Raw genomic sequence first — 19,127 nt, forward strand, 5'->3', positions numbered from 1 at the left:
ATTTCTCATATTAACCATTAAAGGTATAGACTGGAAATATATCCTAATACCGCAATACATCTTAGCTTTGCGGGTCTAGCCTCTAACCGCTCGGTTATGGTGGCGACTAGCAAACATACTTTACTAGTAAATTCTCATATTAACTAATAAAGGTATAGACTGGGAATATAGACTAGTACCGCGATACATCTTAGCTGTGCAGGTCTAGCCTATAACCGCTCGGCTACCATGGTAGACTTTGTATCATTATATAGCCGTTGAATAGCTTGTTTCGAGTGATTTTTAACTATTTTAGTGCCAGAATTTACAAACTCCTACTGTAATAAACTGGTATCTTTGATTTCAAAATTCAACCTCAGAGAGGTGCGCCAAAATTTTGAAATCATCTATTAAAAAAAAAAAAAAAAATAGTTGATATGAGTTAATTAAAATGCTAGTGAAGTCGCCTAATTGTCTGGGTTGGGTGCAGGCAGTTGGAGGGGCGTGATGTAGACAGAGAAAGAGCGAAGGAGGGAGAACAGCAAAAGCGGAACTTGGTCCTCAAATAGATTGACGGAATACAGGAAGTTGGGAACAAAAATAAAGTAATACCCTTAAGAATAATTAAATAAGAATTACAGGTGTAAAAAAAAAGAATTTAGATTTGACATTATGGTTTTTTTCTAGTTAAGAGCAACATCAGAAATGTTAACCTATATTGTAGTCATGATAATAAATATGGTTTTAGAAAGTCTATACATGCATCTTACACAATCTTTTTAAGTAAAGTGTTAACTGAATAGAGTACGACACCTATAATAGTGAATCATATAGTGTATATCAAAATGTATATAGGAATGTATACGTATATACGTGTGTGCGTATTATATGTTCTTACCTTTAGGCTAAGACAGCATTGACAGAGTTAGAAAAAAAATAAAAAATTATATAATATAATGAATTCATTTAAACTGAATTATCTTATTTATTACCATTTACTCAATATTTAATACAACGTTTACTGTATGAGTTGAGAACTGGTTTCAGAATTTCACCAAGAGCGTTTTACCGAATAGTTCAAAGACTAAAAATGATATTTCCTTCCCAAAACTGATAAGTATCTTCTAAACGGTGTTTTTTTTTTCTCTTATCATGTTTTGGATCTTATCAGTTTCGTTTTAGTATACCAATACTTGAAAATAAAATTATTAGATTGGGGAGCGGGCTTTAATAAACCACTGATTTCAAAACTAAAATATACGATGACCTGATTTTAGTGCTCTAAGTCCGCAGGGTTGCACCAGGCACAAAGAACCCTATCCTAACAAAAAAGTATCCGTAAGCCACGCTAAGACAATAGCTCAGATCTCTCTCTCTCTCTCTCCTTGACTTGAGCCAAAGCAGGCTTAAATGCTGTGGAGAACTGGAAACACTGAGCTCTTCAACAGACTAGCTGAAAATTTCTACCTTCATTTCTGGGTCTGTGGAAGTGGCAGGAACTAGTTGTTGTTAGCTAGATGAGATATGATGTTATTTATTTAAATTACTATGCTCAGTTACAGCTGATACATTTATAAGTAACATATAGGAAGGTTTACTGAGACTGTAGCGTCAGAATCTAGCCGCCAGACGAGCTCCCCAAAACTGGCTAAAAATCCTTCCTTAATTCGGGGCCAGTGTCCCAAAGTTGGGCCTTCAGGAATTTGAGGACTCTATGCTAAAAAATGGATACACGGTCCTCACACTCGCCATCCTCTCCCCTTCACATCGTACAAAACGTTGGGCCTCCATTCTGATGAAGTGACGTTTCGCTCACCAAATCACCATGGGCCTCCAGAACTCCCTAAGTCTTCCACAAAACTCCCAATAAATCACCTAGTTGGTAGCGAATCCTTCTTGCAAATTTCTTAGCCAATTGACTGCTGTCCATTCACAGCTACATGATACTTGCCACAAATCAAGGAAGGATTTAATCAGTATTGTGTTTTGCTCTACCGGTCGCCAGCTTCACCAAACTTTCCAAGATAATACATACGTATTTCCCATCGCTTCAAGATTGCCAAGGCAGTTTATGATGTGTCACGGACGTTGCTCGTGCTTGTTGGTAACTTCATTCAGTGGCTTTTCAATTTTTGTGTGTCCAGAGATACAGGAGGTTCTAACCATGGTAGCCTCAGCAAGACAACTTCTCCCACTAGCCCAGAGACCAAACTGATCTCTAGTCGTGACTAGTAGTTGCTTGACTATCAGAAAAGATCGTTATCAATACACTATTCTGGAACATCTCCAGCATCTTTTTATTTTTACTGTTTTTTTTTTTATTTTAATTTTTTTGTTCTTTAAAGAAAGAAGAAGAAAAAATAATAATCTAAGTTAACCTTGGAACAAGCACCTTTCTAATTCTTGATATTTGCTTTTGTGTGCATTCCTTGAAGCTTAATTATGTTAAGCACCGCAGGAAATATAAAAATTCTAATTAATAAAATAAAAAACAGCTGCCTCTTTTGGCGGTAAATACTTCTGTCTTCTTTGTTCCTTTTGCACCTCGTTTCGCATTTCTCAGTCGCTTTTATTCTCTGCAAGAGCAGCGTCCCAATATTTTCTCAGATATCTTAAGTTCAGTCTACTATGGACTAATTAGATTATTAAAGGAACCGGAGAGAAAGAGAGAGAGAATGAGAGAAAAGCAGCGCCTTCTTAGTGCTTGCTAAAGGAGCGTTAAATAGTGGAGGCTGTGGACCAGGGATCATTATTTAAGTCCCTGGTGTATTAAATAGGAATAAACACCTTAAGTAAATAGACTTATTACAACCTCAAACAAACTACCGTTACGTCATTTGAAAGATTTCAGATATTTTTTGAATAACCTATTCACAATAATTGGCTATTTAAGACAGAATATCGGATTATATGATTCGCATAATTGATATTATTGGAAATGTCGTTATTATTATAATTTAACACCTGATGAATCACTTTATCTAGCCTCTACACTTTAAAGAATTCTTAAGTAATTTAGAAATGTTTATTACTTGATTTCATTAATACAAATAGTGTTTAAAAAAGTTCCATTGGGCATTTAGGATTTACAAAGAATCACTTCCCAATGTGCTTCAACCTCTGAAACCTTAAAGCAATGAGGAAACTGGTTAGAAGCAATAAAGTAAGTAAGAAATAATGACTATTTTCACAGGCAGGCTTAACAAACACCTACTACCTAATTAGGTATCGCGGACAAAGGAGGATGGCAAACATACTTTACTGTAAATTTCACATATTAACCAATAAAGGTATAGACTGCGAATATAGCCTAGTACCGCAATACATCTTAGCTTTGCGGGTCTAGCTTCTAACCGCTCGGCTATCGTGGCGACTAGCAAACATACTTTACTGCAAATTTCTCATATTAACCATTTAAGGTATAGACTGGGAATATAGCCTAGTACAGCAATACATCTTTGCGGGTCTAGCCTCTAACCGCTCGGCTACCGTGGCGCCTAGGTTAACAGCTATAATAATACTGTTAACCATGCTGAACATTATGCGCATTAACATATGCGTTGTTATCACATTCAATTCAAAGATCTTCAAATTAATAAGAAAATAATACTCATCACAATTCTGGGTGTTACCCAAACATTATTGAAATCCTAAAAGATATCTTGCCCAGGATAGCTTGTCCTATCGTGAAAGGATTCTACAGAGCAGTGCCTTTTTCAGGTATCTTCATCAGGGAATTTTCTGTTTCTCTATCTAGAATTGCATCAGAAATTTCATTATACATTTCATGCCTTGGCGGAAAAGGAAGTCAACAGGGTTGTAAGAATTAAGAGAACAGCAAACTCTAGACAGAAATCTGGGTGCCATGAATGAAAACCAGATGGTATATCAGACGGAATTAAATAAATAATACAAAAAATAAAAATATTTTTTTCTTTAAGAAACTCCAAAAAAATAAACAGATTTTAGAAAATTACTTCACTTTTAAAAAAACCCATATGCAATCATCATTAAGATTAAAAACAAAACTATGATTAAACTCCATTGAATTGAAATATTATTTATTCTATTTCAATAGATAAATTTAAAAAATAAAGTAAAAAGTTCGTTAAAAGAAAACATTTATTATTAATTATTTTTCTTTATTCCCTTTTTTTTCAATCAAAACGAATTAATGATATCATTCGTATTGTAAAAAATAATTGAATAACCTTGCACACACGAAAAATAAATAAATACAATAGTAAAGCTATTCGATAATTAAGATGTTAAGAAGTATACAAGAAAATGTTATACCGAAAAAGAAAAAAATCGAAAATTATCAGGAAGTTATAAACTTGATTAAACAATATAACATCTTTTCATATATGTTTTTTTAATCACGATGTTTAAGAATATTATTTTTTTATTTCAGTAACTTGTAAAAACAGATATTATTGTGTATCATTTAAACATATAATTTCAAAAGTTCGTCATTCTTTAAAAGGATGAAATTATTTACGTTTCTTTGCAGAAAATAATGAAAGAAACACGTGCTTCATCTAAGGACTGCTTAATTGATGATTTATCAGGAAATGGAATGGTCTTTGAAGTTGATAAGAAGAGGAAGTACTGATTGTATTAAATTTTTAAAAATTGGCTTCCTAGCAGGAAGATCGTCTGAATTTTAACACAATTTCCTGTTTTATTCTTAAGTTATGTCAAATTTTTTCTAAAACTAATTAATTATTTTTAATTAAAACAAAATATTAGCTTTTTCTTTCAGGGTGCGGCTACCTGCATACAGACAAATGTTTTTTTTAGGACATTATAATTTATTTTTTTATCTTCTCGTGCACAAAATTCCTGGCAATTATTTTCTACAAAATGTTTCTTGTTAACAGTTATCATTAATCAATAAGTTCGGCTTGTTTTAATTCGAATTAAAATATATACCTAAACATAATGGTTTTTTTATTTTAGGCCTTTTTTTCTTTTTGAAATTCGCAACTACTTGTGTGATGTAACAGATGAATGTGTTAAAAAGGTAAAACGTGCAAGGATTGGTGGTCAGCAGAAGTAGTCAGCCAGTGACGTGATTAATAATTTTTGAAAGAAGATCACTTGGTAGTTTCCGCTTCTGGCGTCTCGGTAGATTGCCTGAATTGACTTGGGAATTAAGACGTTCGATCAACTGTTTACAATAACATTTATGAAGGGATAAAAAAAACGCCAAAATGGGAATTATGAATATATAATCGACTATTTTTAGGTTCAATTAAAAAAACAAATAAAGCCGACTTGCAAACATACTTTACTATAAATTTCTCACGTTAATCGGTTAATAGAACGCCGGAAATCGAATTCATTTTAACCAATAATACATAGCTTTGCAGGCGTTGCCTCGAACCGCTCGGCTATTCGTGACGCCTAATAAATAATGAATAGTTTGCCTAAAATTATTTAGTACAAGAGGGAGTTTTATTACTTTTCTACAAGATTTGATTGATGATGACCACCCGGTTCGACCTTCCACGTCCAAAACGGATGAAAATATTGGCTATAATTAATCAACATTACTACCGTGAGGTGCTTGCTCAACTCCGTGAAAGAGTAACAAAAAAAACGACCCGATTTGTGGAAGAACCAATCATGGTCCAGCGCCGGCTCGCACTGCATTGTCTGTCAAGACGTTTCTAGTTAAAAGTACAACATCCCAGTTTTAGGCCATTCGCCTTATTCGCCTGACTTGGCCCCATGCGACTTTAGATCTGTTCCCTAAAGTCAAATCTACATTAAGAGGAACACGATTTCCGTCCGTTGAAGCTGTGAAAGAAAAAGCGGCACGCGTAGGTGGTCACAGAAAAAGACTTCCTGCACTGTTTCGAACAATGGTAAATTCGCATGGAGCGTTGTAGGGATAGGGGTGGGGTGTATATTGAAGGTGATAACTAAATATGTATAAATTTAAAATAAAATGTTTTATAGCAATAGTCTCGTTATTTAATTAGCCACACCTCGTATATTGTTCTGGAACTGGTGTGGCTGATAGAATTCCATAATTCCAGTCCACAGACTATTATAGACTAAAAATTTACTCATGAAAATGAGGTTAGAGCCATCATCAGAGGTAGAATAATTTGTTTGGTGTAGAGATTTCGACTTCACTTATGTTTCCGTCACGCACTACATTTGCTGACAACGGAGGTCCAAAATGAGAGTTCGAAACCGGACTGGGATGCAATAAACATGCTTGCTACGATGGATGGATAAAATCAAAGATAGTACCATTTCAATAAGACATTTTAATTAATTAATAATTTAGGTAACGTCTTCTGGTTCCTGCCTTCATCTTCAATCACTCTCCACGATCTAAATAACTGCAATCCAGGAGCAAAAATGAAAACGCTTACTCCATATGAGACGCAACATCGAAACGCTACTTTTCTTCTTCTTCTTTTTCGCCCTAAAAAACCCAAGTATCGCTAAACTTGTTGTTTGGTAAAACGACGTACAAACAGACGACTTGAATAACCCACAAACCTTCCTGTTGTATGTGTTCTGAATAGACACAACCACTTTGTGAACCTTTATTTTTTTTTTTTTTTTGTATCGCCTATCCAAATGGTATACTGTGGTCAGTGCTGCCACCACATTTTGGTTATCAAACTACCAGACTGTATACATCGTATCTCTCTTTAAACACGCTCCTTTTTCACTGTTTTATACGTCGTAGTTTAAAATGTATTCATTGCGTCATCACTTTCTCATTAAATATAAATTAATGTTAAAAGACCATTTTTCCCCACTAAATTGTAATTTCTATAATTATAAAGAGAAAACCATTTATATCTCAAAATATTTTTTGATAAATGTAACCCGACAGATGTTAAATGCTCTAACACCAAGTTTAAATTATTTTTAATAAAATTTACACGTTAAATTGTCATTAATCATTCTATTTACTAACTCAATTTCCAGCCGCTCTGAGTAAATAAATACTACTTTAGGAAATACATACCTACTATATTTCAGCAATTTCTAAAAGTATTCTCTGATGTAGTTTAACCAAACTTTTTTTCAGATTCAGTCACTTCTGAGAAAGGATTGATGAACTTTTCAGAGAAAGTTTGGTAACCCAGAGAAAAGTATTACTTTTCAAGTTCAAATTACGCTTTCAGGTTTCGATTTAGAAGCGGTTTCTCCGGTACTCTGAGGATTGCAGCATTTCGTCATTGGTTCTGACAACTGAATAGTGAATACTGGACCAATCAAGTTTCTTTTAGACGATAAATTTAATCAGTTTTTTTGTAAAATTAATATTATATTTACAAAATATGCACAATAATTTTTGTTTTGATTATTTAGTTTTCAATTAGCTATTACTAGAAAAAAGGAATTTCCGGTTTATCATAGTGATAGCCACCGAAGGAAGTGTCTACTGAATTAATACTAGGACCGGAAGGTAGCGGTAGAGGATTGTACTGTGGTGCTGGCGGTAAAACTGGAGGAAATGATTGTACAGACACTGGAGGAGCAGATCTGACCGGAAATACGGGAACCTGAGCTGAGCTAATGACTGGCGGCGCTGGTTGAGATCCACTGACGGAAGTGAAGACCGGTCTTGATTGAACCACCGGAAACGGTTGGCTGACTGAATTTGTGGAAATTCCAAAGCCGGTAGCTGTTGCCGGCAAGTACTGTCCAGTGACTTGAACAGAATTGACAGCTGGTCTTGGCGCTGGAATTGGTGCTGGAACTGGTTGGTGCACTTCTGCCACTGAAGGTCTTGCTGCTGGAGAAGTGTAGAAAGTTGGTGCTGCGGATACTGGTAGATAAGCAGTACTTGGCGGCGACGGTGGTGGTGCTCTGTAAGCTGGCTGTCTAACCGGTTCGATGAAGCCTGGAGAGGAAGGACCTGTAGGGAATGATGCAGTGGTTCCGCGAAATGGATATACCACGACTGTGTCGTCAACGGTTGGATAAGTGGGCTTAAACCACTGTCCTCCTTGCTGTGGGCGATCGTAAACGTACCCACCACCAACTCCTCGTTCGTAAGTACCCACATAGCTGCCGCCAAAAGATCCATGGTAGCCAAAGCCTGGACTTCCTGATGGAAATTTATTGAATGGAGAGTATCGTTGATTCCAGTTATTGTCTCCAGTTGGGTAGTGGTTGAATTTATCACCTGTGCGGAAGAAAAATAGCAGATGTAATTCATTATTCGAAATAAACAACAATAAATATTTTGTGAACACCCAGGGTTCAAATCCTAAACTTTTTTTCAAAATCTTACATTTTGGGAAGAAATTTAATTCTTACTCAAGTTTTAGCTTACAAACCCTCACTTGCCCTATCTTTCCCAAAGAATTGCCCTAAACCATCAAATGCTTACCGCAAAAGTTCTAGAACTAAGTATCTATCGTGCAGAGCTTCGATACTTTCACCGGAAGCACAGGATACCCTGAGTACAAAGAAAAAGAGTCACGGTAGAACCGGAAATATGGTTTGGAATAAATTCATCCTACCGGAACTGTCATTTTTAGGAATTAATAATTATTTGTATGGGTGATCTCAAAATCTACTACAATTTTTTATTTAACTTAATAATGCATCATCTGTAACTTTTATTTGAAATACATATAGTCGGATTCTGTTTTTGATCTTTCAAGATGATGTAGATGTAGACCATTGACAGTCACACAAACGAGAGTAGAAACTTTTACGTATTCAAGGGTTACCCTAAGCCGTTTCATGTAAAATATACAGGATTCCAAGAGATTCGAATACTTCTTCTCGCGAAGGGTGTGGGGGAAATAATAATTCAATGGAAAATAAGTGAAAAGGTCGGGAAAATGGCAAGAAAGTTTTCCCTTATCTTATTGTCAAAGGGACTGAATAGAAAAGGCGTTTGAACTGAAACTCAACTTCCGACTTTTATCAAAAGCAAGTATAAAGCTTTACTTAATATAGTTACCACCGTTCCGCGCCCATAAACTTCCTCTTCCGCACAATAAACATGGGTTTTCCGGGTCACAAAAAAAAAGGTGTACACACACACACACCCACTTCCAGGAATTTCTATGGCGCAATTTCTAAAGTTTTCCCCCCAAATAAATTATATTCAAACATGGAATTTAAATTATAATTAACACTATCTCCAATTCCTTTCAAACTATTAAAAATAGTTCTTCATTTTTCCGCAATGAGCGTAGAGAAAAAGGCCCCACTCCGGATGTAATATTTTCAACTGGCCTAAATAGCCGTCCAAAACAGCTGATAGTTCCTAATTTTTCCTTCGTTTTTCGCAATTAGTGTAAAAAAAATGGTCAACCCTGATTGTATCAAGTTCCGGTCTAAATAGCAGTACTCATTTCCGAAAAACAACTTTTTCCCGTCGAAACTAGCAAATAGTTCCACGATTTTTTAATGTGCGTAATGATAAATGGCCTACCTAACTTGTAACATTATTTATTAGACCTATTTTAGCCGTAGTAATTACCAAAAACAACACCATTTTTCGTTCCATACCAGCTGATAGTTCTTAATTTCCCTTCATTTTTCACCATGAGTGTAAAGAATAAGGCCCACCATTATTTTAACAAATATAACTGGCCTAAACAGTAATTTTCATTGCCCAAAAGCACCCTTTATGGGCAAAACTACGAAATACTGGCTAATTTTTGCATTGTACGTAAAGACAAAGGCCAATCCTGGATGTAACATTTAGTACTGGCCTTAGCAGCCATTGTCGATTCCCGAAAACAATGTTTTTCTTGCCAAACTAGCAAGAAAACAGCTAACTTTCTTAGTTTTCTTTCTTGCATTGAGTGAATAGAAATAGGCCTACCATAGTTGTAACATTTAGTTCTGGCCTAAATAGCTGTTTTCATTGCCAAAAATATCCTTTTTTGGCAAAACTAGAACTGTTAGAACATCACAATAAAGGGATTCATTGGGAAAAGTCCAAAATTAACCCTCCTCCGAAGGGTTACAAAACGGATTCTCTTAGAAAATTGGTTAAAAATATAAAGTAATAAAGATTATAGACCTACGTGCATAAAATACAGATACAAAGTTAAATGAAAAACGTGGAAACTTTAAAAAAGGGTAGAAAATCTCCCAAACCTCTTTGTTAAAGAATTTTACTCGAACATAACATTTTAGCAACACGAATTTTCTTTCAAAATATTTTTAATAAAAGACTACATGTAGCAATAATTAAATGAAATCTGCTTGAAGAAAAATCTTTTAAGCCATTTTCATGAAAAATCCTATTACTTTCACTTAAGGAAATTTCGATGTTAAGCTACAGATTTGTTAGAAATTGCTACAGGAAATTGCAACCCTCCCCTCCCAAACAACAAAACTAGCAATGCAAAATTGCATCTTGATTGACTCAGTTTCTTCGAAAACCTAATGATCTGTGTGGTGGTGCTGAAAGCACTAAAGCAAACATCAAATATTTGAATATACCGTGACTTCCGTTAATATGTGAGTCATATTTACCATTAACCGAACACGAACGCGCACACAGAAAATAATAATAATAATTTATTGAAAATGTTGAGTACATGCATCATGCATGTACATAACAGCCGAGTTCAGCATGACAGATTTGATAAAGGTAGGTTAAAGTACAATACTCTTATAAATACGTATATGAAAGTAAATTTACAATTCAATGGAACAGGAAAGGAAAACAATCTTCCGAACGAAACAGTAAAATAATTTGATAGAAACAAGACTAATCATTTATTAAAAATTTTCTCAATTTTAATGCATTGTTGAAAAAACTGAAATATGTTTTCTAAGTGATCGTAATTATTTATATTCAATAAAGAAGCCACATGTAAATCTTTATATAAACTCAAATATTTTTTTCCTATAGAATTTATGAAAAGGGCAGTTTAAGAAAATGTGCTTTAATGTTTCTTTCTCCTTGTAACACAGGACACACACCTCTTCCTCTCCTAGGACGTGTTTATTCTTATTTACATAAAATGTTAGCAGAAAGGAGGAACTAACTCTCAGCTGGCCAATTAATCTGCTTTTATTGAAGGGTACATTTAATGAGAGGTATGAGGACGGAGAAGTGCAAGAAGTCGCCTATTAATTCTTTATATATTGTCGAGTAACTGGAATTTTGCATCCTTTCATAATCGACCTGAAATAGCGACAATTTGTACTTTTCTATTATTTGACTCATGGTCTTCTTTAAAATAATAGGATCCTGTTCCAACCATGTGGAGTAAAAGCCTAAATTATGTAAAATTGCGCACACAGAAAATAAAAAAAAAGTCATTAATTAATTATAACTGTCAAGGAAATGTAATGACGTAAACTAAGTCCAGAGGAAGTCGTTAGTGGGTTTCATACCACCAAGAAATTAAAAGTTTTAATAACTTCTTATACTTACCAACTAAGGAAGAAGCAAGATTCTTTATCGAGGACACATCCTTCTTGTTTCGTGACAATTCTTTATCGTCTGCACTGCATACTCCGCAATGAAATATCAGTATCTGTAATTGAAAATGAAACAAAATGATATTACAGTATAAATGAATATAGCGAGAAGAATCATAATTGGAACTGGCATTGGAATCGGTACGTTTTTAACACTTGTATGAAGTGTCACAACTTGACATGTTTTCGGAAATGATTTCCTGCGGATCTATCGTTTTCCCAAGTGATTAAAGTGGATAAAAAAAATGAACGGATCTTTAGGAAGTTCTGTAGACAGTATAGGCAAGCATAAAAAGTAAAAAAATCAAACAAACAAACAAACAGAAAACGAAATCCGTTTAAATAATCATTGCAAAACTTTCACCGCAGGGAATCTTCAAACTTCTATATGACGTCATCAAGGAGAGATGTTTGGCACGAGATAAAAAGGTCAAACAATCCTCCGTCGTAAATCAACGAAACTGTCAACTGAAATTATGAAATAGATCATTTTTCAATTATTTTTAAAAATTTATTTTAACTGAAATTATAACTTGGCAGCACATTTCAGCCTAACAGCCTGAATAATCCTTTAAAAATACAGCGTAATTAAGTGTCGCGGCTGGAGGCGATTATAGTAAATTTCTCATATTAAACATTTATTAAAATCGAAAGCCTAGACCGGAAATCGAGCACAGTACCTGTTATATCATTGGGCTTTGCGTCCAACTACAGATCAGATCTGCGTGAGAAAAAGAGAGTCTGTGACAACATGGGAGAAAAGAGAGAGCTGTAGACAGTCTGTGACAGTATGAGACTAAAGTAATGCCTATTTTTAAAGGCCATATTAAAGGGGAATACGGAGAAATTTACAGGGTGTATACGGAGAAGAGGTCGAAACTTCTGCAGGTGATTCAGTAGCTCAAATGCAACAAAAAATATTCTCTTCACTTTGGCCCGATTCTCAATAGTGTCCAAGAAATTTGCATTTTTAACTTTTCCGTCGATATTCGCGTTTTTCACCATAAAAACGGTCGTAACTTTTCTATCCTTTATCCTACAACAAATCTGCTTATTCCAAACGAAGGAGCATTAAGTATCCTATAAATCTGCTCAATACAGAGCCTCAAAACGATTCTTATAACAATGAAATTTTAACTTTAATGTCTAAAAAATTCGTTCTCGATGATTTTTGTTAAAATTTTCAACTGCATTTTTTCAATGGTTAATGAGTCAAGGAGTCGCATAATTTCAGAAAAAGTTGCGCATTTATTGAGCTTCAAGAACATATGGATTTGTTTGGTTTTTAATAAAACCCTACCCCGAACAGAGGGGGTGTAAATTCAAAAATCTAGTTTATTTTTTACTTCCGTTTTATTAAATAATAATTGTTAAAAACTAAAATGGTTACTTTTCTTTTTGTTCCTTCTCCAAAAATTGACATTTGAGTAAATTAGTAGTGAAAAGTCGGTTACGCAAAATCCCAGTTTTCTGCATTTACACCCCTCTATACGGGGTAGAGTTTTATTAAAAACCAAAAAATTTTTAGACATTAAAGTAAAAATTTCATTGTTATAAAAAACGTTTTGAGGCTCAGTATTGAGTAAATTTTTAGGAAATTTAATGCTTTTTCGTTTGGAATAAGCAGATTTGTTGTAGGATAAAGGATAGAAAAGTTACGGCCGTTTTTAGGATGGAAAACGCGAATATCGACGGAAAAGTTAAAAATGCAAATATCTTGAACACTATTGAGAATCAGGCCAAAGTGAATAGAATATTTTTTGTTGCATTTGAGCTGCTGAATCACCTCCCGAAGTTTCGACCACTTTTTCCGTATACACCCTATATAGGCCCACGACATAGCCCCAATTTGAAATAGTTACTTTATTGGGCTTCGTGTCCAACTATAGATCAGATTTGAGTGTGAAAAAGAAAGTCAGTGACAGCTTGAGACTAAAGTAATGCCTATTTTTTTCAAGGGCATATTAAAGGGGCCCCTATATAGGCCCATTATATAGCCCCCATTTAAAATAAATAAGAAAAGAGAATTTGAAAAGCCATCAATTGACGAATATTTTACGAGATTTGGCACTTAATTTGTAGTAAAGCGGAAACAGGGATAGAAATGAGATAAATTCAATTCAAATTCCATTGAAAAGACTAGATAGTCTTAAATTCAGCATTCAATTTTTCGACCAACATAAAGACAAACAGCCCAAAAGTGTGAAGTATTTCTACCGGAAACCCCTAACCACTGGCAGGAAATATTTGAATCAATACTACTGACAAAAGAACACCGTTCCTTGTTTTCTCCAGATCTTTGTTAAGCAAACAGGAAAGCAGAATAAGAATTGTTTTTCTAATAATACTGTATAATTACTTCCTGTAAAGTTCTTCCATCTTGTTGTTTTAAACGGAAGCATTGTTATACTCTTTTTTTTTTAATTTAAAATAATGTTTTGAACGTTTTGATTGCTTTTCTCTCCCTTTTTTAAAAATAAATTTATCCCTTCACTGCAGCAGTTTCACTACGAACTTTCACCCTTTGAATTATTTTGAATCGAGGTAACCTTTAAATCTCTTTTTACGTTCACAGTTTAAAGGAAATGCTTTTGACGTCACAGTTCAAAGGAAAATCAACTGGTGAGCCCGGCATCTCTCCTTTTTTGTTAGAATTAAATCCTTGTGTTAGATTTTTCCAGGACACTTTCTGCTTTCTGGAAACTCTTCAGAAAATCAGTTTTAAAAATTATTTGATCAAAACTATTTTGGATTTTCTTTAAATTTCTTGTCATAATCTTGACTTATTCTTAGATAAAATATCAACGAACTAAAGAATTCATGAAAACTCTAATAAAGCCTCTAGATCAGAGGTCGCCAAAGTGGTCTATATAGACCCCTAGGGGTCTATTTAACAAAAGTAGGGGTCGATCTGAACCAGGGGGTCGAAGGAAAAACAATTTCGAACCCAATATAGCGAACCTTGCAAAGAAACACCAGGCCACACCACCCATCTCATTAATTAAGAAGCAATACTGTAGTTACTTTACTTATTTATAATTACTTATTATTTAATAAATATTAAGGTATTTAAATTTCAACATTAAGATATTTTTCATAAAACTATTGTTACACAATGTTCTCCAACTTCTAGTCTTGGCGATTCTCGTCTCCTAACCACGCGTAATTTCTTTATCGAAGAAATCTAATCTAAATCCTTTATTAAATTACCTTAATAAATGTTTAAAATCATAAAATAAATGTACAAACACAGTACCTAATAGATAGTTTTATTTTTAATTAACTGAAAATTACTTTTATGGGGGCCGATGGAGATTTAGAAAAATTATATAGTGGTCCATGATCAAAACACCGTGGCGACCCCTGCTCTAGATCTTTTAAAATTTTGGAGCAAAAGATGTCTAAAAATTGGATGGATGTCCTGCTCAAAGGAAGAGTGACGCCACTGAATAATGGAAATACTTCTCTTCCGGTAATACATCTTCTCCTGCCCAGCATGTATTTCCGGAGCGAACATACTTCTTATAAACTCTTGGTTACGTCCCATTAAATTAATTTGATTTCAATTAACATTTTGCAGGGGGTCCCCCGTACACTGTACTGAAATATAAATATTAAGAGAGTAACCTGATAACGCACACTAACAGATAGAATTACATGAACACACATACATACACACCCCAGTTCTCTAAACGGATACTTCCGGTATGAAGTTAAACTCGAAATACACGATTACAATAACTTCTCTTACTGTATGCAAAAAAGCAATTCAAATTCGGATTATGAACACTATTTCCGTTCTAGAACACTGCAAAGTACGCAACACTTCCTTTGGATTAATTTATCGATCTAAAAAAGGATGAAACCAAAAAATATCTATATACAGATATGTCACTTACCAAGCATAAAATGCCCCGATACATTGTCAAGTACGATATAATGCCCGAGCTTGGAATAACGTGACCAAGGCATTGACACTTCGTATTTATTTCCAAACTTCTAACCTCCCTCTCCAAGATGTATTTGTCTTGGAGATTTGTAAGAATTTTTTAGTAAATAATATTCTTCGTTCTTTTCTTTTATTTTTAGTGGCTATGAGCGGCGACTAGACAAACATTACTTTGTCATATTTTCTATTATTACTTAACTAGTAGAAATCTACAAGAAAAAACAACTCTAGCAGATGAACATGACAATAGAGCTCTTTCATCAGCAACAACAAGTTAGTTAACTTCTACTAAATTCTCTACTCCCAATCGCTGTTGCAGTACTAAACTGATATTTTTATTCTCCCAATGAGAGATCGAGCAGATTTTCATTTTGGAAATATCCGGTTTAAAGACCAAAATGTAAAGCTTTTATGGTGCTTTAAGGCTTTACTAAAACTTAATTTTGTTAGACTTCCTATGCAACAACTTGTCAATAACTTACGTTATTAATAACATAATTCAATAACTTATTATTATTTATTTGTTCATTTTCTCGTTTATTTGTGTGCTTCAATCAGCGTTTTGAGTTTATAAGAAACCAGAATAACACTAGAGTAGTAGATACAAACGAGTGGAGGAGTTACCCCAGTGGTAACTCTCTAAAACAGGGGCCCCCAAACTTTTTACACAGGGGGCCAGTTCACTGTCCCTCAGACCGTTGGAGGGCCGGACTATAAATCAAACTATTTTAAAGTGAAAAAAAAAAAAAATACAGGAACAAATAGAATATTTAAAATAAAGAACAAGTAAATTTAGATCACCAAACTGCCCAGTATTTCTGTGGGAATTATGGACCTGCTTTTGGCCAATGAGATGGTCCAATGTCCGGTTTAATTATAGTGCTTTGCCTTTCTTCCAACTTCTGGCTGTTTTCGGAGCCGTGACGCGTGCATCCCGCGTCATCGGAAGTAGTACCTGTACATGAGCGACGCAGCGCTTTGCGGCACCGCCACATATAGTGCTCCTCTAACTGACCACCAATGAAAGAGATGCCCCTTCCGGAAGTGCGGCGGAGGCCGGATAAAAGTCCTCAGGGGGCCGCATGTAGCCCGCTAGCCGTAGATTGGGGACCCCTGCTCTAAAACATTCACCTATCAGTGCAATCTCTTCACTAGAGACGTCTTGGGTTGTCAAGGAAGAGTTCTAGAAGATAGATGTTGAGCTGGAGGAAGTGCGTGTGATTGCAGGCGGAAGTGGAACTACCGGTGTCGTGTTTTAAACTAATTAAGTGGTTCTAATTTCTTTACATTGATTTAATTTAAAGTTAAGTTAAGTAGCCTATTATTACTTTGGATGGGCTTTACGTCCAACTATCGATCAGATATCGTGTTTGGAGGCGGATAGCTAACTTAGTTTACTTAATTTTCTTATTAAACATATTAAATAAAATCTATAGTCTAGACCTGAAATCAAAACCAGTACCTCAATGTACTTTGAGAACGTCACCTTTAAACCGCTCGGCTTTCGTGGCGTTTAAAGCAACTGAATTTATTTATAAAATTAAAGTTAATGTCAAAAGTTTAAGTCATATGCCTTTAACTTTACCGAGAGGTTTCGCTTTTTTCCTTTTATTTTTTTATTAAGTAAGAATAAAGTATAAACTAGCGAGGATCGAGATAGTTGTCGCGACCACTATTACATGAAAAGTTCAAATGTAGAAGTTTAGTTTCAAATTGTCAAAGTTTTGATTGATGAAGATTTCTGAAATTAAGCATTTTTTCACTTCATAGAAATGGCGATTATAATTAATCCATTGTAATAACATTTTGAAGTTGTTTGTACTCTAATATCAATTTAATCGATCTTAAGACCTTGATGGGATTATAGTTTTGATTAAGACTATATTAGGAGCGGCTGTAAAGCCGAATCCAGATTTAAGTATTTCCTTAAATGTCACGAGTTTGTACGCAGAATGTTGGGATCAACAAAGTTTTATCTGTATAAGTGAGAATTACAGTGATGTTATAGATTATGTGCATTATAGATATTAATAAGAATTTTGGGAGATTAACAAAGTGGGTTTGGACAAAGAAGGTTCATATTTTTGAATTGTGGACCATCCTTAAAAAGTTCTATGAGAACAATTTGGGCCTGCAATAACTCTGTATTGATTTTAGAATAGATTAACTTAGGACCATATAAGTTGGATTTATAAAGGATCTATGAAAGAGTTGCAGATTCCAGTGAAAACTAGTAACGCTGAAGCGTATGATGAAGATTGGAAGGACAGCACATGACGCAGAACAGGAAAGCAAATCCCCTATAAGGGCCTAAGAGATAGGGTGGAAGCGATAAGCCGACTGAAACCGGAGAGCTTTTATTTACAACCACTTTCTGCAGAGCTGAGCAAATGAGGACAATATAGCCTTAATTTCCTATTAACTCAGCTTCCATAAAAGAGCGATCTAAGCTCTTGCTGTCAGTGATTCAGAAATTTTGAACGTAGAATTTTTGAAGTTTGAAAAAATTAAACGAAACTTCATTCGCAAACAAAAGGATGAGGTTGTGTCATACGCTGCTGGTGCTTTAAGATCAACTTCGCTTTCCGAAAAGAATAGCATGTCCTCTTTTCTAAGGTAATTTCTTGGGTTTTCTGCATAGAAAATTTCTGCCTAGAAACCCAGATCTACTCCGGTTCTCCGGTATTGATACGAGATGAGATTGATGCGAGCGAAATCCACCGTAAAAGAGTTTCACTGACTGAGTGATTACTCTAATAACTCATAAATGTGAACTAAACCAGTAAGATCAAATTTACATGTTTACAATATTTGTTATAGTTGTAAATATTACGAATAATGTGAGAAACAATAGTTTACTTGCAATTTAAAAGGATCAAATCAAACATTCTCTTTCTAAGCACCAAGTACAGAGAAAAAAAGGAGAAGTAGAAGCTGTCCTTATGATTATTCTAAGGAGGCTCAACTGGAGAAAGGAGTCTAAGACAGCAGGATAGAATGAAGGTTATGTTGTGATGGAAAGACGTTTCCAGGGATATTGACGAATTCTCGACAATTGATTGGTTAATTCAGGAAACCTTTTCAAGTAAAAATTGATGAATAAGTTGGATTTTTGGCCGTGGTTAGCCACCAGCATAAAGAAAACTTTCTTTAAATGTTCGTTATTTCGGACACCTTCGGTGGTCCTTCTCCAGAAACTGGTTTGTGGAGTTACGAAAGATGGACAGTTTTAAGTATAGCAGACGTCTATTTCAAGTAAGAATCACCAGATAAAATGTAAATCAAACAATAACCGCCACAAACTTCTTAAAAACTCACTCAAAAGGCAAAGAAAAGTAACACATGTGAGCAAATTTAAATAAATACTGTAAAAGGAAAACTTTAGTACAGATTTTCTCGTCTAAGCCTTTTTTATTCTATTGAATAATAAATTATTTCTCTGACGTAAAAAAAATCACAAGTAGCTAAAAAAAATCTTGCAAATGTCAGCTGTTTAAGAAGTTCTCATAAACCTATTTTAAGTTATTAAAAGTTTCAGATAATAAAAATACCAGAAAGATGCACATACTTTATGTTCAAGTTTATAGTTTAAACTTATTTTTGTTATTTATTTACAGCCTGTACATATACATATACATCAAGCAATCAAATCCGAGGATCCAGCGCCACAATCGGGAAGGCATGCTGATAGGGGCCAGTAATGCTGGAACTCTCTAGAGGTTGGAAGGAAGTTTAGGAAATAGGTAAAAGGTCG

The 19,127-nt window shown here is 34.7% G+C and overlaps 1 protein-coding gene and 1 long non-coding RNA gene across 5 annotated transcripts in view; both read right to left on the reverse strand.

Annotated features, from left to right (window-relative positions):
- Window positions 1-19,127, reverse strand: part of LOC141453662 (uncharacterized) — a 354,403-nt gene that overhangs the window by 209,225 nt on the left and 126,051 nt on the right. The gene's annotated exons all lie outside the window — the stretch shown is intronic.
- The window catches only part of LOC141453605 (uncharacterized), a 122,993-nt gene continuing 110,548 nt past the window's right edge, over window positions 6,683-19,127 (reverse strand). For 2 of the 4 annotated variants that reach the window (XM_074127029.1, XM_074127035.1), the window contains 2 exons: window positions 11,378-11,480; window positions 6,684-8,146 (listed from right to left, as the gene is read on the reverse strand). In XM_074127029.1, the coding sequence (XP_073983130.1) occupies window positions 7,344-8,146; window positions 11,378-11,480 (906 nt within the window). In that variant the 3' untranslated portion in view covers window positions 6,684-7,343. Of the gene's footprint in view, window positions 8,147-11,377; window positions 11,481-15,323; window positions 15,445-19,127 lie in introns of those variants that run through there. The other 2 variants (XM_074127051.1, XM_074127043.1) reach the window with 2 other exon arrangements.

Source organism: Rhodnius prolixus, unplaced genomic scaffold, assembly GCF_049639745.1.
Source record: "Rhodnius prolixus isolate KJV_2025 unplaced genomic scaffold, Rpr scaffold_1, whole genome shotgun sequence".
NCBI lineage: Eukaryota > Metazoa > Arthropoda > Insecta > Hemiptera > Reduviidae > Rhodnius > Rhodnius prolixus.